We start from the raw sequence: 25,474 nt of genomic DNA, 5'->3' as shown, positions 1-25,474 counted from the left end.
GCAGTTGGGCGAGTCGGCGGTCAATTTCCTCGAACCGTCGCTCGTAGTCGTCCGCTCGTCGATGCTGGGAGACCCCAGGAGTGGAGTCCCCGGAGGATTCTGAGGGGAGGCCGACGGCGTGCGCGGCCGCTTCTCCTTCCTCGCCCGTTCCAACGGGGAGGGAGAGGGCCGCTGGGACCGTCGGTCGTCGCGCCGTGGTCGTCCCTCCTCCTCTCCGTGGGAGCGCTGTTGGGAGCGCTCGCATGGAGGCGACAGGGATCGGCGCGGCGTGGCGGCTGCTCCTGGAAGGCATAGGTCGGGCCGCCGGCTGCTGCTGGAGGCTTTTGACTGCATCGGTCAGTACGGTCATCTGCCGTACGATGGCCGCAATCTGGGCCTCCATGGTCACTGCAGGGCGCGGAGAGCTAGGCTCCGCCGCCGGTGGGGGCGGGGAGGCCTCTTCCCGACGGGAAGAGCGCCTGGCCGACCCAGTGACTCTCGATCGTTGAGCTCTTGTCTTAGTCATGTTGTCCCCTTCCTGGCGCGCCAATCTGTTGCGGCCAATCGCCTCGTCGTCCGATCGTCGGGGAGCGTGCACCTGCAAAAGGAAGTCCGCACTGACCGGAGGCGGCTCCGGCGGGGACCCTCCGACGGTCAAGTCAGAGAGGTGACTGGGCAACAGTGAAATGTAGACAGAGAGCTCTGAGGGGGAGAGAGAGAGAGAAGCGAGCCTGCGTATGTGGGAGAGACGGGCGGATCGATCCCTTGCACTGTTGCCTTCCCCGGTTTATATAGTGGAGCACAGTATGGGCCGTCATTAATGGCGCGGACAAGTGAGGACCTGTCAACTCACTGGGACTGTCAGAGTCGCCGTGAGAACGTCATGTCGCCGTGTGGCCGTCCAATCACCAGGGTTGACCCCGCTCTCGGCGGGACAATGCCCCTAGGTAACTGCGCCGCATGTCCGTGTCAGAGCTGACAACGTCTGGCGGCTGTACGGTGGTTGGAGGAGCCGACCGACCCAAAGTCGGTAGCCAGCTGAGTGGTGTCGGGCCCCTCCATTGGTCGGCGAGCTTCATATGAGTCGGCCATCAGACCTCTGGGTTCAGTCGGTCAGGACGGATACGCCCGACATACCCCCGGTCGGCGATAGGCCGTTGAACGGCCGGCAGTTAGCCGCTGAGGCATCCGTCAGTCGGTCGCCCCGACGACGATCGGTCGGTCTATCGGCCAGTCGGAGTCGTCCGTCGGAAGCGGCGGGCCGCAGGTCGGTCGGACCGCTAGCCGGTCGGGTCGGGCCGGCTAGTCGGTCGGGCCCTCCGGCAGTCGGTCGGTCGGTCGGTGGGTATCCCCAACAATTCCCATTCTCATTTCAGAATGCAACCCTTCACAACTAAACATATCCTAAGTTTCTTTAACGGAGGGGCAAGTGTGCATGCGGACCAGATTTTCCTCTATGTTACATCCATGTCCTTTTCTGAGTTGAAGTTAAACTTTAGAACAATTTCTCTGGTCTTTTCTGATTCAAGGTCTATATGATTGGAGCTGGCAATAATTTAGGAAACAGTATGCTCTATGAACAGTTCTGCTATTAAATTTTTTTCCTAGATGCCCAAATGACCAATGGGAAAGAGTACACCAACCGATACAATGCAAACCAGAAAGAACATGCGTACGCTACCAACAGATCCAAATTATTGGAAGTCGGTTTCATGAAACCTTCTTTGCAATTCATACTGCAAATCATGTTTTGGGACATTATTACAGTCTTCAAGGCAAGTCTCTGTAAACACGAGTCCAAAGCTGTCCTCTATGTCCAAGATTTTTGGTTCAGGAAAGATGCTCCTGCAATTTCTGCAGCATCAACTGCAGATTAAGAATTGGAAAAATGCCAAGGAAGTGAACAAATGAACATCACTTTCACCTTCACCTCAGCCATGAAGCTCACCAACACTTAAACATTTGTATTGTTCGCAAGGAAGGCAAGTTACTGCCAAAGTCTTAAATTTAGCAGCTCCTAGTTCTAGATGCTCGCAGGTTATCAGCTAAGCAAGGATCAATTTAAAATTTTCTCCATTCTATGGTTCATTACTTTCACACTCCACCCTAGTGGTACTGGGTGTGAAAGCTGCAGTATCATTTTAGGGTGGGTTTTTTTAAATTAGTCTGTTGCTGTCATCCATAAAGAAATTATACAGCCTGCCAATTTTGATCCTCTCTTCTTTATCCATTTTCTTTATTGGAGCCGAGGAATATCAATTAGATGCCAAAACATACAATGACAGAAAAAGGGTATAAATCTAAAGTGAATGAGGACTAGAAGACCATCAGCAGGTAAAAAAGTGATATGAACTTTAAGGGGTATATACAGATATCCATGTAAGGATTTCCGAGGAGCTTATATAGAATTTGGGATTGGGTGTATTATATATTTCAAATTCTAAATTTGAGATTGGTTATATTATATATTCAAATTCTATGTTGTATTGGAGGTTGTTTATAAATTCACGGAAGATTATAAATGAATTTGTTTAGAAGCTGGTATTGTCTTGATCTGCTTAAAGAATTTGTTTCAAGTCCATGAAATAAATTAGGGTGAGTGTGAACAGCGGAGGATTTTAAAATACTAGTGTGCTGCTCATTTTGTAGTTTCTTTGAGGTCCTTTTCCTTGGAATTGGACAAGCTAATTGGTTTCAGAAAGGAGGGAAAGTGATGTTGTGAATTGGGCTTCTTGGTGTTCTTTTAAAAGCCCCGAATGCTGAAGCTTCTACCTCGACCCAAGTGTTCATCCAAGAACCTAAAAGACAAGCCGAATATTCGGAGGTGGAACCTTCAAGAGGAAGCAGATAATGGCAATGGATTAAGTGGTTTATGGGCTTGTGGGAATTTTCTTTTTTTTCCTTGGACTTGTTTTTATTGTTATTGTTTTTCGTAACATTACAAAAAGTTCAGGAAATTGATTTGCTGGAGAGCTTATGCTATTCAGTTATTATTAAGGTTTCCAATGACAGGTCTTGTATTGCATGAAGCTATGTTCTTAGTGTTCTATTCAGCTCTGTTCTTTTCTGCATTCCAAGAAATCTTTGGAGTTCGCCTTAGTCAAGACTAGTTTAGGTCTGAAGAAACCTCTTGATAGGGTGTTATTATCCATTTCGTCTAGTTGAAGAAAGCTTCATATGGTTTTTGGATTTCCCAAGGTCTTGTTGTATTGTTTTACTCCCTTGACTTGACTCAATTGCTTATAGCTCATGTGCTAGTTTATTTTCAGCTCAAGTTGCACCACTGTAAGTTTTCGAGATTTTCGCAGTTGGATCTTGACTAGATTCATAGGGACACCCTCAATGTCAAGTTGAATTAAATCAAGCTTGAGCTCTTGGAAGAACAGGAAGGTCAGTGGCTGTAAGTTGCACAGCTTCACCTTTCTTTCTGTCCTAGGGTCTTCTAGGCTTGATCCAAAAAGAGTGGAAGCAGTATGGATGAGAATGGTGAAATAGATCAGCTAGAAGAAGTGATGTTGCCAGGTTTTCGATTTCATCCGACGGATGAGGAGCTTGTTGGGTTTTATCTGAAGAGGAAGATTGAGCAAAACCACTTGCCATTCAGCTTATCAGGCAACTGGATATCTACAAATATGATCCATGGGATCTTCCAAGTAAGCCACTCCTTTGTGCTGCAGTCTGAATTATCCATCATTATCTTTCATGAAGAGTATATATGCATGTTTATACATCATAATTTGCCCAAGTTGCTTGGTTTCATAAAATTACTGAAGTTTTCCTTTATATCTAACTAATTTAAACTTTCTGTCATCAAGATTTTTAACTTTAATATAGCTTCTAACCAGTAATATAACATACTCAGCCTGCCATATCCTTTGTTCCTTAAGAATTCTTTTTTAGTGAGAAGATGCAATAGAACCTTACAAAAATAAGTTAAAAGTTTGGTGCTCTAGGTTACTATGGTCTTCTACACTAGGGCTCAGGGCAAGATTAAAAGAACATTACTTATCACAAAAACTTGGAACATCCTAACTACTTACTTGGTATTGAGACCTCCTTATGAGCTTTCAAAGGGGAAAAATCTCAACCTTTTTGATATAGTGAAATATAATGTCTGCTTCTAATTTTTCTCTCATCTTCTTGCTATATCCACTGAGAAGAGCTAGCTATGACTGGAGAGAAGGAATGGTACTTCTACTGCCCAAGGGACCGGAAATATAGGAACAGCCCAAGGCCTAACAGAGTCACAGGTGCTGGATTTTGGAAAGCCACAGGAACAGATAGGCCAATCTACTCCTCTGATGGAACTAAGTGCATAGGCCTAAAGAAATCACTCGTCTTCTACAGGGGCCGAGCTGCCAAAGGGATCAAAACTGACTGGATGATGCATGAGTTCAGGCTGCCATCTTTATTTGATTCATCCCCTGCCAATAGGCCTTTTAGTAAGAACATTCCTGCCAACGTAAGCAATTAACACAAACTTTTCGGCTTTAGGCTAACAATTTTGTTTACATAATATTAACCTCTCTTGGTACTGAAAACAGGACCAATGGGCAATCTGTAGGATCTTTAAGAAAACCAGCTCCGTGGCACGAAAGGCACTGCCTCAGTCCTTGCCATCTTCTTTACCTAAGATCGATGATGCCAACCAATTCGCTTTCGAGAACAGTACTTGCATGAACCAGTTTGGTAGTAACAATGGCTTACAGTTGCAGCAGCAGCAGAGAAACATAACTCATCATCTTGATGCTAGCTCTTATGGAACCAGCAAAAACAGCTACAGACATTCTTTACCTCCTATTTCGAGTGAAGAAATACCTGCTAACTTCATGTTCTCTCCTGTTGAACTATCAGTGCAAAACAAGAGATTACTCAAAGTTGCTTCCATGATTCATAACATCTCACCAACAATGTTTACTGATGTAGAGAAGGCCTCGTTGAATATAGATTTTGGACAGCCCAAAAATTGTGATGGAGTTGGAACAGATTTACCACTTGAGGTAGTTCAGCACTTGGGAAGTGGAGAAGAAGAAGGTAGCATGAAGGTAATCGCAAATACAAGCTTTGCTGCCAATGATCATTTGGAAACCATGCATGCAATCAGTTTTCCCTTGGGCTTGCTACCTAAACTTTCTGATGAGGGGAAAACCAACTTGCAATGGGTTTCCTCGTTGTGCGCAAATGAGATGTTGAGTTACCCTACGAACGAATGTTATACTTGAAAACAAGAACCATATAGAGAGTGAGGTTCATCTTGCTAGTATTGCAACTAGCTTAAACTTAATTTAGAGTTTGTTGCTTCACTCTGTACCAGCAATAAGAAGTGCATCTTGCAAATAATTAACAGAATGAGAAGATTGGTTATATATTCTGATATTATTTTACAGAGAATGAGCCAGAAGGCATAATTGGAAAATATTTCATCAGGTCTAAATGATTGATATGGAGACGAGTACAACCTTCTAGCCACAATGTTGCACAATAAGCAGAAAGAACTGAAAAAAAAAAAAAATCCTAAGAAAGTAAAACTTTTCAGTACATACTATCCGGCAAGCATCTGATGCAAAGGTCCAAAGGAATCGACATATTTATACTGCTTGATTCCTGACACAACCTATGGTGGTTGCATTCTCCCAAACCATATCGTCGCTAGAAATCTCTCTAACACATATAAAGACCATGGCTTCTTCCTACTTGCAAATAAAACAATTGGTCAAGTGCAAGCACTGTCCATTCGAATGATGAGGTTTGAGGTAGTTGTGCAAGCAGATATCTAATGCCTTAACGGAATCATTCTTAGCAATCCTTGTTTTAAGAGCCCCAGTCATGATATTATGTCAGGATGTTCCATTAAATGAGCTCCAAGTTGAGGATGAAAGATCATCTGTGGGGTTCTGACCAAAACATGAATCTGAACATTGGAGGTTTGCAAAGGGTGGATAGATCTCCAAGCCTTCACATTAATATTTAGAGTAGGGTTTCTTGCTTCTGACTAAGATATTTACCATTGCCAATATGCATAAACCTTGCCCAGCTCTCATAAAGCTTGCCCAAGTCTTAGAAGTCAGAACTATCTACTCAAAAAAGGTCTTAGAAGTCAGAACTGTAGACAAGTAAGGCTGTCAATATTTTACTTTAGTCAGAACTGGAGAAAATCAAGATAAATTACCAATATTTTACTTTTAAAAAATTTTTCTTTTCCCAAACTACCAGTTTAAGAACCGGATATCGTGCCCGTTAACTTAAAAGTGATTTTAAATATTGTGACTTAAAAGGAGAAACAGCAACTCTTGGATCATTGGGGGATTCTTCAGCCGACAATATAGAAGGTGGTAGAGTGGATAGAGCCAAGAACCATGGCCCTGGACTTTCCAATGGGGCTTCAAAATTCTGGTGCCATCTTCTCCTTGCTTTCATCTTTTTCTCCTTCTAAATTATGGGTCTGCTGGGGCTTCCGCCACCAAGATCGAGAAGACCCTCCTAAAAGGAAAGAAAGGATCCCTCAACATGTTGCTCCAATCCCTCTAATAAATTACTTCAAGTTCCCTTGGCCTTGCGGCTGAATAAGGGACGACTCCGTTTTGGAAAAAAGGGCTCATGCTAACCCCAAGAAACCGTAATTTCTCCCCTTTTCCTTTTAGATCGGAGAGGATCTGATCATGGGCTCGTCCTTTCCAAACGGGCTCAGCCCAAAATGAGATGGGCTCTTCTCCTCATGAGGGACAACCCAACAATCTCCCTCCCCCAACTTATGAGGATGACTTCATCAAACTCAAGACTTGTTTGGCTTTTGTAGAATACAGGGCAATTTTTTTCCATTTTCCCTGAGTTTTGTGGTTCTGGTTGCAGTGAACTGATCATAAGAGGACACAGAGTGGATACATGTGTCATACAAAGTATATTTACAAATCATTGTCAAATTGCACTTCAACTGCATCAGATCAAGGTGATTCTAAAGGGAATGGTGTCGGAATCAAATTGAATCATGTGTATTTTGCTACTTGATGCCTTCTGGACTAAAATTCGAGCATACCACACATTCCATGGGTCTTAGCTACCTAAGGACTAAGGACCACAACCAAAATGGGTGCACCTGTTTCCACATAATATGACTATAAAGCAGATAAATATAATGGCACAATTCAAGGACTAAAATTCAATAATAAGACCAAACCATGAGCCTGAAAATAATGATAAGGCTGGGGCATTCCTTAAACCTTCTCATCATCGCAGTTACATGGAGCCTTTTGGAAGGAGAGAAATAACGGGGTGTTTTTTAAACTGGTCCGGGAACCATAAACTGCACACAATGGTGCCTTCTTCTCATCCTTCTCTTGGCTCCCTTTCGCGCCCAAGCATTTCTCTCTTTCTCCTCGGAACTTGTATCACCTCTCGTTCCTTTTCTCAGCTGTTTCTTTTCATCTTACATCCATCTTCTTTCTCTGTTTTGTACTAAACTTTGCATGCTTTCTTCATTTTCTGAACAAAGCAGGAGGAGTTTCCCTTCTCTCTTTTATGGAAAAAATAGAAAAATTTTGATGGCATCCCTTGCAATTATTTGAAGCCCAATGGACATATAAAATGCTCTTTTGGGAGAATTCAATATGACATGACCTGAAACAAGTGACACACTAGTGGATCCTGTGAACCCAATGTTGGATTCCGATGGTGTAGGTGTTTAAAATTTTCATTCAAAAATCCGATGCATAGAAAACTCCAATGCCCAGAAATCTTTGAGTATAATAATCAAAGTACAATAAATATAAATTAGGATAAGAAGAATATCTGTAGCGCTAATCTCAATTTTCACAAGACGTCCAAGCGTTCGCCCTACAACGATGATCCACACAAAAATTGAATAAAAACAGTGCTCCTTCTTTACCTTGCTTCAAGAGTTCTAGTCCCTAAAACTTGACTAGCCTTGTATCGGTTAGGTTTCTTCAAGAATCTGACTCCATCATCTCAGAACCTCCTTTGAACTTCTGATTCTCTTTTTTTAAGACCCTCATAACCCTTGTTAGGATAAGATAAGGCTTTGTCTTAAATTTCAAAGCCTTGTCCTAAAACTAAGATAGGTTGTAAGAAAGAAAGGAGAGCAACAGAGACAAAATTGAAAACTCAATCTGAATGCATTGGACACCCATCACCCTGGTCAATTTATAGCCACCAGAGGGATGCCAAAAGAGAGGGACACACCTCATCTAAGAGGTCTATCTGATCTGATTATCAGAGATAAGAATTCTTTCAAACAGAAGGACTCTTATCAATGATACAACGATCAGCACCCTGCTCTACGCATGCGATCAGAGAAGGAATGTTTTCACATCCCTTTTCAAATAAAAAAAAATTTCAAAAATTCATGTGGATAGAAGATTCAATCTTGATTCTAGAACACCGAATGAGTGGATGAAATTTCCCATAAATGGACGTGGTCTTGCATCCTTTCACGTGAAGCCTGATCATCGCATGTGCAGGCGTGAGGAGGAACTTATGGCATCCAGATAACTTTGAAAAAATTCTAAAAAAATCATCCAAAATAGCTTATCAAACTGAAACATTATCACAAAAAATCATTCCATTTTGAAAGTATTTGATTAGGAGAAGGACTCTCCAAATCATGAAGAGATGTGATGCTTTTGCACATGCACGCCAGGACATCCTTCTTTTTCTAATTTTTTCTCCAACCCAAAAAATTCAAAAAAATACATCTCATACTTTGAGATGTGCACTAGAGGAGGAGGGTGATATGGGCTACCACATGTATCTTAATCCGATACTAGAAGGACCTCCTCCTTTTGCCCACGCCAACATGCACGCGCAAAACCTGTTTTGCACCAAGAGTCCTTCACAACTTGGACTCTTCATTATTGATATTAAAACAGAATGTGGCATCCCAATTTAGGCTGCTTCTAGTGATATGACTTGACCCAAATTTTTATTAAATTGGACTAGCTAATTAGCAAGGGATGAGACCAAATAGATCTCCAAAGGAGCAAGGGTTCCACATATGCTAGTATGCTTATTGGAACTTGATTGAATCCAAAATTTCAATCAACCTTTTTCAAAAGAATTTTTGATCAATTTTTATATGTGTGTGACCCATTGGGTTCCACATCTAACCAATAGTAGGTTCAGGTGTAAGTTGACCTAATTTGATTAGATTCCAATCTAATTGATTACGATCCAATCGAGCTAACTCGAGCTCAACAATTAGAATCCTTTCTAATTGACGATTGAATTAAACTCTTTAATTCGATAAAAAATCTATAAGTCAAGATTGACGTCTAACAATGTATCATGACTATCCAGAAGATGTGAAATTTGATAAAAATTTCAAATATATCTTTCGGTGGTAAATTACCATGCAATTCAATCTTCGATCATCTCTGCATCTTGAATATGTTCATGACTATGGAACCATGTTAAACTCAAACACATATTCATATCGATTCTCAATTAACCAATGATGACTCTGATAAAAAAATATTAGAAACTCTTTCTAATCTCCTTTCTGCTTTTGGCCAAAAGACTTTTTTTGAGTTATCTAGGATTAAGAATACACAGGATGTGATCTCCTCTTATTAGGAGTGATCGATTATATATTGACTTACACAACCTCCATACATACTCCACCATATCCAGAACACCCGTACATTTTTTAATGCCATGCCTGGATATGAATCAAAATATGGGTTCATGTGCACAAAATTCTATGGTGGTCTCAGGTCTAAGGATCACTTACATAACTTTCACTTAGAGAACCATATTTGACATGCAAGTAAGGCTTCATAAAATGTTCTCTTTCATCGAGTCAATTCAGTGGACTCATTTTCAATGAGCACCCACATCCTTGTATTAGTATCCACATAAGTGGCTAGTGAGATCTGCCACTCTCTCCATCGAGCATACATAGGATGTATCAGTCTATTCGAAATATTGATCCCCGACTTAGAACTCCTACGATCAGAAATATTTAAGATTAGAGTTTTAGGTCTCACTAGTATGACCCATTCATGTCTTCTAAAACTATTGCCCTAATCTTTGAGATTCATCATAATTTTAGACATAATAAGATGCAGCTAATATGATGAATTAATGCTCAAATAATAAATATCATTTCATGAGTTGAAAAATGAAGAAAAATTTCATCGCAACACACTTGCGATTGGCATATAGGGCACTCTTCTTTCAATCTTCCATTTGCACTAAAGACAATCGTCTTTGTATCTCATAGAAATAAGATGGCGATCATATAGCTGCTGTGGTATGGCTTTAGTGAATGTGTTTGCTATATTGTTTCTTCTGTGTACTCGTTCAAGAATAACATCTTGTCTCTAAAGAGATGAAAATGTCTGAGGATATGTTGGATTTATAATGAGATCTAGGTTCCTTAGCTTGAATAATGGCCCCAGTGTTATCACAATAAAGTGACACTGGTCCTTCAATCTCAGGAACGACTCCTAAATCCATAATGAATTTCTTCATCCAGACAGCTTCCTTAATGGCTCACTAGCAGCGATGTATTCTGCCTCAGTAATTGAGTCAGATATTATCTGCTGCATGAAACTATTCCAACTCACTGCCCCACCATTTAGGATAAACATATATCCTGATACTGACTTGCTATCATCTGGATCAGATTGAAAACTAGTTTCAACTCTGATCCTCCACTATATATGAAAAAAATATCTTTAATCCTTCTTAGGTACTTTAGAATATTTTTCACAGCTTTCAATGATCCTCTCCTGATCAGTCTGAAATCTGTTAGCTATGCCTAAAGCATAAGCTATATTAGGCCTGGTACATTGCATGGCATATATAATTAATCCCATAACCGAAGCATAAGGGATTTCATTCATCCTCTTCCTTTCTTCTCTAGTGTCTTTGGACATATTTCTTAGAGAGACGTATACCATGACTTGTAGGCAGATAACATCTCTTACTTGCCTCCATAATAAACTTCTTTAATATGAGATCTATATATCGTGACTGCGATAAGCCTAACATCCTATTAGATCTATCTTTATAGATCTTTATACCCAGTATATAGGATGCTTCACCTAAGTCTTTCATAGAAAACTTATTCGCTAGCCAAGTCTTGATCAATTGCATCGTTGGGATATCATTCTCAATGAGCAGTATGTCATCGACATACAAAATTAAGAAGGCAACAGCACTCCCACTTGTCTTCTTGTACATACATGGTTCATCCTTATTTTTGATAATCCAAACTCTTTGACTATTATATCAAATCGGATGTTCCAACTCCTCGAAACTTACTTCCATCCATAGATGGATCTCATTAGCTTGCATATTTGATTTACCCTTCCACTTGAGATAAATCCCTCTAGCTAAGTCTTATAGACCTCTTCCTCTAAATTACCATTGAGAAAAAATGATCTTGACATCCATCTACCAGATCTCATAATCGTAGTATGCCGCTATAGCAAGCAAAATCCTGATGGACTTGAGTATAGCCATTGGTGAGAAGATTTCTTGGCCTTTGACTGAAATCCTCCGCCACTAACCTAGCTTGTAGGTTTCTACTTGGCCATCTGCTCCGATCTTCTTTTTGAAGACCTACTTGCACTCTATTGGGTCACACCCACAGGTGCATCAACCCAAAGTCCACACTTGGTTGGTATATAGCAGTCCATCTCAGATTTCATGACTTCCAGCCATCTGTTGAGTCTCTACTCATGATAGTTTTCGAATAAGTTAGTGGATCATCATCCTGAATGATGATGATCAATTTGTCATTCTCAATGACAAAATCATATTTTAGAAGGCTTGACGCACTCTATCTGACCTTCGGAGAGGAGGTGAGTATGGTGGATGTACTTCATCCTTGGATACTTCTGATTGAGGATCTTCTTGTGGTCCAACCACAGATATTTCTGGATCGATTTGTAGATCCTGAACTTTCATAAGTTCAATATTCCTCCCACTTCTTCCTTTTTGGATGAGTTCATTTTTCAAGAAAGTGGCGTGCCTACTCACAAACATTTTTTGTTCAATAGGATGGTAGAAGTAGTATCCATTAGTTTTCTTAGGATACTCTACAAACCTATACTTGTCTGATCTAGCACTAAGCTTATATCTAAAACTATTTTTGACATAAGCAGGATAGCCTCAAATCTTAAGATGTTTCAGATTAGACTTTCTTCCCTTCCATATCTCATATGGAGTACTTGCAACAGACATTGAAGGCATCCTGTTTAAAATATATGTGGCAGTCTTTAGGGCATATCCATAGAAAAATATTGGGAGATCAGTGAAAGCACATCATGAACCGCACCATATCCATCAAAATGCGATTTCTCCTTCTGCTACACCATTTAACTGGGGTGTATAAGAAGGGGTCCATTCAGAGAGAATACCTTTACTTTTAAGATGATCAAAAAATTCACTCGATAAGTATTCTCTTCTTCGATCAGATTGAAGAATCTTGATACCTTTTTCAGTTTTTTTTGATCATACATTGATACTCCTTGAATTTATCAAAGGCTTCGAATTTATATTTCATAAGATACACATATCTGATCCTGATAAATTTTTCATAAAAATGATAAAATAGGAGTATCCTCCTCTGACTTGAGTTATCATTGGTTCACATACATCTGTATGTACTAGAGCTAACAACTCATCGCCCTCTCTTTATATCCAAAAAATAGAGTCTTGGTTATCTTATCCATGAGACAAGATTTATAAGTTCTCAATGATTCATAATCATATAGGTTAAAAAATTTTTCTTTGTGTAACTTGTTAATTCTTAACTCACTAATATGACCAAGGTGACAATGTCAGAGATATATGATATTTACATCTTTTCTCTTTCTTTTCATATTTCTTTCAATATGAAAAATATTTTCATTGAGTATAAGAATTAAAGATTGTTATCAATATAACCACTGCCATAAAATTCATTAGAAAAGAAAATGGAGCATCTATTTCCATTAGCCTTATTTCATAACCTTGTTTTAACAACAAGATATAGAAATAATATTTCTAATGCCCTTTGGCATGTAATAAAAATTTTTTTAATTCTAAAATTTTGTCTAAAGGTAAATCAAGCATACAGGTTCCACAACCTCTGCACTAATGGACTCTCTACTTGTGCCATAGAGCTCGAGATCACCTTTTTTCAGACTTTTGATATTCTGTAGTAACTGTAATGAATTACAAATATGCGATCTGTAGGTGATATCTAATACCCAAATATCAGAGTCTGAACTACTCAATAAAAAATAGATCTGTATCATATACACACCTTTTGATGCTATACTTGCACCATGCTTTAATCTTGCAAGATAATTCTTGTAATTATACCCCAATGCCAAACTTACCACAATAATATCCTTATAGATATCTATTTTCTTCTTATTATTACTGACCATCCTAAGATCAGAAATATCCAGAACATCGGAGTTCTTCTCCGATGCAAACCTAACTTGCAAGTTCCTCAACCAATCCACATAGTTTAATCGATCAACATACTTTTTTCTATGGTATCATGCAGTGAAAATAAAGAAGCCATAATGTAGACTTAAATCTATATAATAAAAAAGAATAATAGTATAAGCAGACCACTCATGTTTAACATGCATAACTAGATGAGGATTTTTAAACTAGTTATGTCTCTCACTATTTTATCGAATATCATAGCCTTCTCTTATGGTAGACGAAAAATCTTAATCTGATTTTTTAATGGGGTGAGACCCTAATCCCTCAATAAAATCTTGTGGATATCATAACAAACCTCAATGAGTTCAAAGGTAGAAAAATCTATCCAATTGCATCTCATGCAATTCTCAACATAACTTGCCTCTAAAAATACTCATAGCCTTGTGGATGTCACAACAAACTATAGTATTTTTAGTTAAGTCAGATCCTTCATTTTCATACAGTCATATCTGAAAAATACTGCTCTTGTGGATATCACAACAAAGCAACATATCTAAATATACCGTAAAGTATATAATATGCATCAAGATAAATTCACATCAATCTCTATAGCAAGCCTTGTGAATATCACAATAAATCTACTATGGTTTTTGATAGGATATTGACTAGGCATGAAGGAAGGTATATGTAGTGTTCAAAATACTGAGCTATCTTCATTCAAGATTCGAACTAATCCAATTGGCCAAAAAATTTAAGATTGGTGGGGGTCCCTCCGTTGCTTTTTTTAGATACAAATAAAATTGGCCAGGCTAGCAACGGAACCAATTAAATAACCACCGCACTTGCAACACTCCTTAGACACTAATTGATTAATCGATTCAAGAAATAGGTCAGCTACTGTTCACAACACTATGACTTAATATAATTTTTATGAAAGCTTTAATGATTTCAAGTACATCTTAATTCAATCAATCATAATGATGTACTATTATAGTTGTATCTTAATAATCATAACAACTAATCATGGCATCTATTCATATCTCTAAGATATGAAATCATAATCATACAACAAGATTATATATTAAGCATTTCAAGTATATCACATATGCATGAGTTCTAATAGCATGTATGAATATAAAATATTCTTTTCATGGTTCTTCTTCTTGGGACATCACAGTAGCACCCCTACACGCCATAAGAGTATCCTATTGAATAGGAAGAGAGGGTCTTTAAACCCTACTTGCTCTTATGACTGGACGGTCTGGTGATGAACCCCAATTAGAGTACTAAGCTACTAAAAAATATTTTATACATGCATCATACATTTTATATTTAAAATATATCTCTAAGACATGCGAGGATTTGGATGTTCAATCGGGTTCAACCCTTGACCCGACATGAACCAAATCAAAAAATCATGCTTGATCATAATCAAGACAACATTTTAACCTTTGATTATATATATCAAGGTAGACTCTAATACCACTGTTGGATTTCAGTGGTACAGCGGAAGGGTTAGGTGTTTAAAATTTTCATTCAAAATGCCCAATGCACTGGAAACCCCAATGCTCAGAAACCCTTGATTATAAAAATCAAAGTGCAATAAATATAAATTAGGATAAGAAGAATATCTGTAGTGCTAATTTTAATTTTTATAAGACATCCAAATGTTCACCCTTCAATGGTGATCCATACAGAAATTGAACTAAAGACAGCGCTCCTTCTTTACCTTACTTCAAGAGTTCTAGCCCCTAGAACTCGACTAGCCTGTATCGGTCAGGTTTCTTCAAGAACTAACTCTACCCTCTCAAAACCTCCTCTGAACTTCTAATTCACCTTCTTTAGGACCCTCACAACCCTCGTTAGGACCAGATAAGGCTTTGTCTTAAATCCCAAAGCCTTGTCCTAAAACTAAGATAGATTATAAGAAAGAAAAGAGAGCAATGGAGACAAAATTGAAAACTCTTTCTGAATGCATCGGACACCTATCGATCAATTTATAGCCACCAGAGGGATGCCAAAAGAGAGAGACATGCCTCATCCAAGAGGCTTATCTGATATGATTATCAGAGATAAAAGTTCCTTCAAACAGAAAGACTCTTATCAATGATACGTCGATCAGCACCCTGCTCTACGCGCACGATCAGAGAAGAGATATTTTCATGTCCCTTTTTAAATTAAAAAAATTCTCAAAAATCTATGTAAATAGAAGATTCAATCTTGATTCTAAAACACCTAAATGAGTAGATAAAAATTCCCACAAATGGATGTGTTCTCGCATCCTTTCACATGAAGCCTGATCACCACGCGTGCAAGCGTGAGGAGGAACTTATGGCATCCGTTTGGCATCCAGACAAGTCTGAAAAAATTTTAAAAAAATCACCAAAATAGCTTATCAAATGTGAAACTTTATTACAAAAAATTATTTCATTTTGAAAGTATTGGTTTAGGAGAAGGACTCTCCAAATCATAGAGAGACGCGATGCTTCTGCGCACGTGCCAGACATCCTTTTTTTCATTTTTTTTTTTTCACCCCGAAAAATTCAGAAAAAATATATCTCATACTTTGAGATATGCACCAGAGGATGGAGGGTGATATGGGCTATCACATACATCTTAATCCGATGCTAAAAGGACTCCTCCTTCTGCCCATGCCAACATGCATGCGCAAAATCTGTTTTGCGCCAAGAGTCCTTCACAACTCGAACTCCTCATTATTGGCGTTAAAATGGGATGTGGCACCTCAATTTGGGCTGCTTCCAGGTGGCATGATCTAACCCAAATTTTTACTAAATTGGGCTAGCTAATTAGCAATAGATGAGTCCAAATTGATATCAAAAGGAGCAAGAGTTCCACACGTGCAAGCATGCTTACCGGAACTCTGATTGAATCCAAAATTCCAATCAACTTTTTTCAAATGGATCCTTAGCCAATTTCTATATGTCTGTGACCCATTGGGTTCCACATCTAGCTAGCAGTAGGTCCGGATGTAAGTTAACCTAATTTGATTAGATTTCAATCTAATCGATTAAGGTCCAATCGAGCTAATCTGAGCTTAACAATTAGAATCCTTTCTAATTGGCGATCGAATTAAATTCTTTGATTCGATCAAAAATCTATAAGTCAAGATTGACGTCTAGCAGCATATCATGACTACCCAGAAGATATGAAATTTAATAAAAATACTAAATATACCCTTCAATGATAAGTTACCATGCAATTTAATTTTTTGATCATTCCTGCACCTGAATATGTTCATGAGTATGGAACCATGTTAAATTCAAACACATATTCATATCGATTCTCAATTAACCAATGATGACTTTGATAAAAAAGTATTAGAAACTCTTTCTAATTTTCTTTCTGCTTTTGGCCAAAAGACTTTTTTTGAGTTATCTAGGATTAAGAATACACAAGATGCGATCTCCTCTTACTAGGAGTGATCGATTCCATGTTGACCTACTCACAATCTCCATTACACTCCATCATATTCAGAACATCCCGTACATGTCTTAATGCCATGCCTGGGTATGAACCAAAATATGGATTCATGTGTACAAGATTCTATGATGGTTTCAGATCTAAGGATCACTTGCACAACTCTCATTTAGATAATCATCTTTGACATGCAAGTAAAGCTTCCATAAGATGTTCTCTTTCATCGAGTCAATTCAGTGGACTCATTTTCAAATGAGCACCCACATCCTTGTATTAGTATCCCACACAAGTGGCTAGTGAGATCTGTCATTCTCTCCATCGAGCATACATAGGATGTGCCAGTCTATTTGAAATATTGATTTCCAACTTAATGCTCGTACGATCAGGAATGTTTAAGATTAGGGTTTTAGATCTCACTAGTATGACCTATTCGTATCTCCTAAAATCGTTGCTCTAATCTTTGAGGTTTATCATAATTTTAGACATAATAAGATGCAGCTAATACGATGAATCAATCCTCACATAATAAATATCATTTCATGAGTTGAAAATTATAAAGAAAAGTTCCATCGTAACACACTTGCGATTGACTTATAGTGCACTCTTATTTCATCTAATTTCATATTATTGTAGTGTAGAAAGAAGACGTCATTAATCTTACATTATTTGTGAATCAAAAGAAATTCTGATTTATATGAGATGAAATATTATTTTTAATAAAATATTTTTAAAAAAATAAAATTATGAGACCTCACGCTATAACGTTCGGAGACCGAAACAAACAGTACCCATAATTTGATAGGATGAATAATGTACCATGGGTACCTCCAAACGGAGATGAACCATGACAGGACATCGATGCTAACTAAAAAACAACCGTCCGTGGCCCCAAGAGCGTGAGAGAGCCGTTACATTAGCGGTCAAGGGACTCAAGCCCGTCGGACCATCTTTCCTTCTATGTACTAGTCGCACCTCATCAGGAGACATGATACGTTTAGTGTTAGGTCATCCAGGACAAAACTCCTCTCACAGTGCTGTTACAATTCCAGCATGAGAGACACAACGCCCCACCAACCACTTCAGAGTGAAACACTTCTCTGAACAAACTTGAGACTAATCTGGAGTGGGATTTCAAAATGCCAAAGAGCCAACGAATTCACTGTTACAGCTAGCTAAGGAAACGCAACGTTGTCTGGGTTCGGCCACCAGGCTTTGCCCACTGTCACTATAGTACACAGGCTTTAAGGTGGGCCTGGTTTCTCTTTTAACCTGGCTACATATTTGAAACCATGGGTAACTTTTCCAGCGAAGGGGAAAAAAATATGGGTAGCTTTGTCATGTCCTTACATTTGAGAGATCTTATAAGTCAATAAATGATAGGAAAGTAATAGCTGCTTGAAGAGATAAAAATTGATGAATATGGCCAAATATTAATTGCAGCAATTTGGATAAGTCTTGCTGAGCTTCTGATAACAACACTACTGCCATCATAAGATTAGAGATTTATAGTTATTAAAATAATGAAAGACAAATAGGAAATACAGATGTCTAATATAGATAGATATTTAGCCATTTGAGAGCTGGATTAGGTGTAATAATTACCGAAGAGTCGGAAAATATGCTATAAATTTGGTTACTAATTACATACTAAATGACTGATCTACTATTCCAAAGTCTGAAAAAAAAAAAAAAAAAAAACAAAAGTGTTAGCCGTTACAAATCCGCGTGTCTATCAGCAATTGTTGGTGAGAGCGGGGGCGGGTTTCCTACGTTCAATTAACCCGCTCCTCCTTACTTTGCATGGGTTTTTGTTTTATTGCGGGGGTGGAAAGCATTGATTTTGGCCTAAATTAAAACCACCACCTCCACCAGCTAACACCTCACACCATCTCAATCTAATCAGTTCAACATCTGGCATTGCCATTTTTGTCTCCACTCATCTCATCTGGTCCATTTCGTGTGATGGGAGAGGAGAACGGGATGGGAAAGGAGGAGATGAGGATGGGAGAGATGGAGGGGGGAAGGGCCATGGAGGTAGAGATGGCGAGGGAAAACTTCTACCCTCTTCCACTTTACTCCCACGAGGACGTCGTCAAGGACAGGGCTCTTTTCATGGATTCCATGCGACGTTTCCACCACTCCATGGGCACTAAGCTCTCGTACGTAGGACTTGCATGACATGCTTTTGGTTCTCTTTCTTCTTTTTTCTTCTCTCCTCTCTATCTGTTGCGTTTATAGAAATTTTTTTTTTTTTTTTCTTTTGGGATATGTTTATGGACTTGGATGATCTCTTCTTTCTTTGATGGAGAAGGATTCCCGTGTTAGGAGGGAAGGAGATCGATCTGCATCTGTTGTATAAGGAGGTGACTCAAAGGGGTGGTCTTGAAAAGGTCTCTTTCTTCTCTTCTATTGTCTGTTTCACCATGGCATCTTAGACACATCATGCTAAAAAAGACTGATAGTGTTTGATTACAGCATCCTTTATATTATTGTTATTAATAGGTGATTTTGGAGAAAAAGTTAAGGGAAGTCGTGATGGCATTCAGTTTTCCTCCCACTACCACTAGCGCATCCTTCGTACTAAGGAACCACTACTTGAGCCTTCTGCACCACTACGAGCAGGTGTACTTCTTTGGAGCACAGGGGCCTCCTGTCCCTCCTGCCGGTAAGTGGGCTTTAATTCATTCATATAATATACAACTCCACATTATTTTTTGTAAGAGTATCATGGATTTATTTTACCAAAAGAAAATGTATCATGGATATATTGTATAAAAATGGATCATAAATTTAATTATTTTGTCCTCGATATTTTTGGTTAAATGTATTATGTCCTTAATATTAAGAAGAGAAATAAGAATAATGTGGTTGATGGGTGTAGCTTCGTGCCTGACCAAGACCCCAAGATCAAGCTTGAACGTCATCCGGATGCTTCCGACCTGACCACGAAGAAGTCCAGGAGAAGGAAAAGAGAACATGCAGAGCCGCGAAGCAAAGGTGAATCTGGCCCATGTTTGGAGTTGATATTATCACCTGCTAGTTTTTTGGTAGTTTCCCTTTACTCTGTTGTTTAGAACATACGAGGATTTAAAATACAGATTCCATGTTCTTTGTGGCCTAAACTGTGGGTAAAACACTAATTGAGAGCTAGCTTGTCGTATTAAGCATATTGTTAAGATTTGACGCCTCGAGATTTAGCCACATTGAGCCCACAGCGAGGTTCGCGGCGAAAAACGGAGTCCAACGAGACCAAGATCACCTGAAACGGAGCTCGGATGGAGGAGATACGAGCTTTTGAAGTCGGCACGAGAATCGAGGTGGCAGAGGACCGCCAGCGACCGGCGGCGGGCGGCAGCGGCGCGGCCGCAGGCGGCGGCGCGCGGGACGCGCGACCCAGGCCTGTGCGGCCCAGCCGGGCGCAGCCCAGTCGGGGTGCGGCCCAGGCGCGCGCAGGCCCGCACGCAGGCGCGGCCCAGGCCCGCGCGCGGGCCGGCCCAGGCCAGCGGCCTGCTGGCCCCTTGCCCCGGTCCACCGTAGACCGGGTGGTCCACGGCGTGGCCTGTAGACCGCGTGGGCATTTCCCACGCATTTCTCACGGTCCACGGTACTATTTCGTGGACCGGAGCGCGATCCAACGGCCTAGGTGGCTCCCGGTCTTGATCCGACGGTCTGGGACACTGATTTGGCTTGTTTAGGACTCTTAAACCTAATCTAATTAGGTTTTAAGCTCTGTTTAACCCTTTAAAAGGGCCTGAGACGAACAGAGAAGTGGTGTGTTAGGGTTACTCACCGTACGAAGGCCGTACGACCCGATTGAAGAGAGAGAGGCGGACGTGCTGTGAGAGAAGGAGCAGGAGGCTCCTGGACAGCGGTCGCCAGGCACTTCAGGGGTTCAGGGGGGTCTCCAAGAGAGAGAGAGCTTTTGTGAGGGGAACTTCATGTGAGAGAGAATTGGGTGTACAAGGGTTGAGGGTGAGGTCTCCTCTTGTAAAATTTTCTTTTCATAGTGAAGTTTGCATGTCCCATGGAGACGAGCCCTTTTGTGGCTGATCTATGTATTTTGATTGCTTTCTTTTTTGTTTTGTTTCTTCTTTCTTCCTGCTGCATCGCGTGGTACTGAAAGGATCTTGGGAGGTGGTAGCCTGGCTCGACTCCATCCAACAAGTGGTATCAGAGCAAGGCCGTACAAAGGACGCAGATTGCAGTGGTGGTGAGCAAGACTGAAGATGGAAAAACAGGAACAATCAAGATGGAGATCAACAAGTTCTATGGTAAGAGCAATTTCTCCTTGTGGCAGGCAAGGGTGAAGGACGTGCTCATCCAACAGGGGTTGATCGATGCTTCTTGTGCGATGAGAAGCCGACCACCATGGAGGTGCGGGATTGGAAACGGCTACAGATGCAGGCGGTGAGTACATCCGCATGTACCTGGCGGATGAGGTGGTGATCCATGTGCTGAGCGAGACTTCCCCGACGGTGTTGTGGTCGAAGCTCGAGGAGTTGTACATGGTGAAGTCTCTCACCAACACACTTTTCCTCTGGAGTAGTTTTACCAACTGCGGATGACTGAGGGACAGAGCGTGCAGGAGCATCTGAGCCACTTCCAAAAGATCCTCACCGACCTTCTCAGCGTTGGCGAGAACGTTGAGGAGAAGACCAGGGCGCCGGTTTTGCTGGCGTCGCTTCCTCTTCGTACGAGTCCTTGGTGATGCTCTTCTAGTGGAGAAGAGCTATCAAGATGGACGAGGTCACCCGGCAATACTCCAGAACGAGGTTCTCAGGAGGGAGAACCCAGCTTCGAGCTCAGGTGTCGATAGCTCAGCTTTGGTGGCTTCTGGAGGTGCAGGAGGCGGTAGACGGAGCAACAGGAGATCGCATCGAGGGCGGTCTAAGTCAGGAGGGACTTGAGCAAAACCAGGTGTTACCGATGTGAGGAGTTGGGGCATCTAGCCAGAGATTGCCCTCAACTGAAAAATCGGACGGTGGCTGCTGTAGCGACGGCCGGCAGTGATTTATATGGAGATGTCTTTGAGATATCTGACGAGTATCTACTTCTTCCCAGCAGTGGATATTAGATTCTGCATGCCCTATCATGTATGTTGCAGAGAGGAGCAGTTTGACTCCCTGGAGAACAGTGAGGGCACTGTATATCTGCCGGATGGATTGAGCTGTGTGATCAGAGGCATTGGACGGTCAGCTGGGGACACATGATGGTGCAGTGAGGAGATTGGGGGAGGTCCGATACATACCATTTCAGGCGAAATCTTATCTCACTTAGCAGACTGGATTCGAGAGGCTACAGGATGGTAGCTGGTGGAGGAATCCTAAGGGTGCTACGCGGCGATAGGATTGTGCTGGAGGGAAGAAGGGGACAGAGGACATTATTACCTTGCAGGGAGCCCAGTGCGAGGTGGAGCATCGGGAGCCAGGTGGAGCCCAGAGCGAGGTGGAGCTCCAGGAGGCGGATCGGGCACGAGACAAGAGACTCAGGAGGATGAGAGGCGACGTCGCAAGGTAAGATTCCTATTGCCGTAGGATGATGCCCGACAGGTCTCAGGTCAGGAGGAGCACAGCATACGACGGAGATGGGATCGAGCAGCCTGGCCTGACTCCCATGTTTGCCCATCCATGATCAGCAGGCGATTGCCCCAGGGCATGAGGGCGAGGAGATCCAGAAGCTCTCGGAGTTTGGAGGAGGCGAAATATCGAGTCGAGGTGGAGATTGTTAGGATTTGATGCCTCGAGATTCAGCCACATTGAGCCCATAGCGAGGTTTGCGGCGAAAATGGAGTCCAACGAGACCAAGATCACCTGAACGGAGATCGGATGGAGGATATACGAGCTTTCGAAGTCGGCACGAGAATCGAGGCGACAGAGGACCGCGGCGACCGCGGCAGCGGCGCGACCGTAGGCGGCGGCGCGCGGGACGCACAACCCGGCCCGTGCGAGACGCGCGACCCAGGCCTGCGCGCGAAGCGGGGCCGCGGCCAGGCGGGCGCGCAGCCAGGCGGCGTGCGGCCCAGGCGCGCGCGGCGTCGGCCAGGCGCGCGCGGCGCGCGCAGGCCCACGCGCAGGCGCGCCCAGGCCCGGCGCGTGGGCGGCCAGGCCAGCGGCCTGCTGGCCCCTTGCCCCGGTCCACCATGGACCGGGTGGTCCACGGCGCGGCTGTGGACCGCGTGGCGTTTCCACGCGTTTCTCGCGGTCACGACACTATTCCATAGACCGGGCGCGATCCAATGGCCCAGGTGGCTCTGGTCTTGATCCGACGGTCTGGGACGCTGATTTGGCTTGTTTAGGACTTAAACCTAATCTAATTAGGTTTTAAGCTATGTTTAACCCTTTAAAAGGGCCTGAGACGACAGAGAAGTGGTGTGTTCGGGTTTCTCACCGTACGAGGCCGTACGACCCCGATTGAAGAGAGAGAGGCGGACGTGCTGTGAGAGAAGGAGCAGGAGGCTCCTGGATAGCGGTCGCCAGGCACTTCAGGGGTTCAGGGGGGTCTCTAAGAGAGAGAGAGCTTTTGTGAGGGGAACTTCATGTGAGAGAGAATTGGGTGTACAAGGGTGAGGTGAGGTCTCCTCTTGTAAAATTTTTTTTTCATAGTGAAGTTTGCATGCCCCGTGGAGGCGAGCCCTTTTGGTTATCCATGTATTTTGATTGTTTTCTTTTTTGTTTTGTTTCTTCTTTCTTCCTGCTGCATCGCGTGGTACTGAAAGGATCTTGGAGGTGGTAGCCTGGCTCGACTCCACCCAACACTATGTAGAAGAAAAAATTAGATAATAGCTAAAATTGACTGCGGTTATTGTGTAATAGCTATTTATTCCGAAATAATGATCATTATCCATCTATATAATAATAGTATAGCAATACGTGATAAAGAGGCTATATTTTGTGTTGACACCTCAGCTTATAGGGTAATTCTTATAATGTCACATGTTTAGTTTTAGTTTTTTAGTTTTAGTTTGTTATTAGCTTCATTCGACTTCTGCGGATGGGAGGAAGGAGGGGCGGAGGGCGAGGGCATGGCAGCGGAGGATGGAGGAGGATTTTTTTTCCTGCATGGGTGAGGGTGGTGACTGGGGAAGGGGAGAGAGAGCTCGGATGTGGATCACGGAGTGGCAGTGAGGGATGAGAGGAAGGAGGGACGGAGGTCAAGGCATGGCGGTGGAGGATGAAGGAGATTTTTTTTCCTGCAGTATCTTCTCGACTCGCTTCATGCCTTTTGCCAGGGACCCCCTCCATGCTTCGGATGATCGTCGTGTGCTTGGAGGTGGGGACGCCGACGATGCCAGTGAGTTGCTGGAGGCGAAGAGGGCCCCAATCTCAGAAACGATGAAGGTGGCGAGGAGCTAGTGCTAAAGCGAGGACCATGCCACTGGTGACGTACTCGACGGCCTTCACGATGGTGAGCTTCTTGAGGTCGTTCTGGGTGAGGGTGGTGATTGGGGGTGGGGAGGGGAGGGGGGCTCAGATGGAGGTCATGGGTGGCGGTGGGGATGGGAGGAAGGAGGGGAGGAGGGTGAGGGCCGACGGTGGAGGAGGAGGAGGATTTGAGGGTGGAGATGAGAGGGGGAGGAAGAGGAAGAAGAGGGAAGGAGGGTCAAGGTGGCCATGGAAGGGATGGGGGATGGGTGGTGTTGGGGTTAGGGTGGGCAAAAGAGGGTTTTAGAGGGAGGGGAGGGGATAGAATATTAAAATAAATAAATACGTAGATAGAACCCCTCATGCTTCGGTGATCGTTGTGCGCTTGGAGGTGGGGATGTTATGGGATACAAGCATCGGGGCTGGGAGGCATGGGGTGCAAGCATCGGGGCCTGGGAGGAGTGGGGGTCGTGCGGAGCATTGCGGGGGTGGGTGGGGGCGGGGGATGGGGGCGTGGGGTGCAAACATCGGGGTCGAGGAGGGCAAGGGGTCGCACGGAGCCACGGGAGGCATAGGGTTGGGGCTTCACCGAGGCTTGGGGGGAGGGGGCACCGAGTGGGGAGCTTCACCGGAGCCATGGGGGGCATAAGGTGCTGCATGGGGGAGCTGCGAGGGTGTGGGAGGCCACGAAGGAACAACGGGTGGTTTGGGGGCTGCGAGGGATGTAGCATGACGGTGGTGGTCTGGACATTACGAGGGGAGAGGGAGGCGCATGGCGCAAGGACGTCTGGGTGTGGGGCTCAGGGGGGAGGCATGAAGGAGAGGCGACCGGATGAGGTGCTGCAGGTGGCGCATCGGAGGGGGAGTAGGTGCGGATCGACCGTGGGCAGAGGAAGGCGAAGGATTTTGGGGGGGGGAGGGGAGAAGAAGGGAAAGGAGAAACAAAAAGATTTTTTTATTATTTTATTAATAATAAATTTTATATTTTATTAATAATAAAATTTTATTATTTGATCAAAAATAAAATATTACTATTTTTCAAAATAAAATATTATTATTTTATTAAAAATAAATATTATTATTTAAATAATAATAAATAATTTATTTTATTAATAATAAATATAATTATTTTATTAATAATAAATATACATGGCATCTGAGGGATGTGGAGCAGCGGCGGACAGGTGAGGAGCCCAGATAATGCCGGGGGCCTAGCCATGGCGAACAAAAATTTTATTTGAATATATTTATATTTTAATATAATATTTTATTCAAAATAAAATATTATTATT

General features: G+C 42.3%; 1 protein-coding gene and 1 pseudogene across 1 annotated transcript; both read left to right on the top strand.

The window, feature by feature from the left end:
• The first annotated feature begins 2,776 nt into the window (after positions 1-2,776).
• Positions 2,777-5,278, top strand: LOC140856155 (putative NAC domain-containing protein 94; annotated as a pseudogene).
• A 13,461-nt stretch (positions 5,279-18,739) lies between these two features.
• LOC140856349 (high mobility group B protein 9-like) lies at positions 18,740-24,173 on the top strand. Its single transcript, XM_073253457.1, has 5 exons — positions 18,740-18,980; positions 19,133-19,211; positions 19,324-19,486; positions 23,793-23,883; positions 24,050-24,173. The coding sequence occupies exons 1-5, from the start codon at positions 18,784-18,786 to the stop codon at positions 24,171-24,173; spliced, it is 654 nt and encodes a 217-aa protein (XP_073109558.1). The 5' UTR covers positions 18,740-18,783.
• The last annotated feature ends 1,301 nt before the right edge of the window (positions 24,174-25,474 follow it).

The sequence above is a fragment of the Elaeis guineensis genome, chromosome 3, assembly GCF_000442705.2.
Source record: "Elaeis guineensis isolate ETL-2024a chromosome 3, EG11, whole genome shotgun sequence".
Lineage (NCBI taxonomy): Eukaryota > Viridiplantae > Streptophyta > Magnoliopsida > Arecales > Arecaceae > Elaeis > Elaeis guineensis.
Note: the sequence above shows the minus strand (reverse complement) of the source record. Positions and strands in the feature narration are given on the sequence as shown.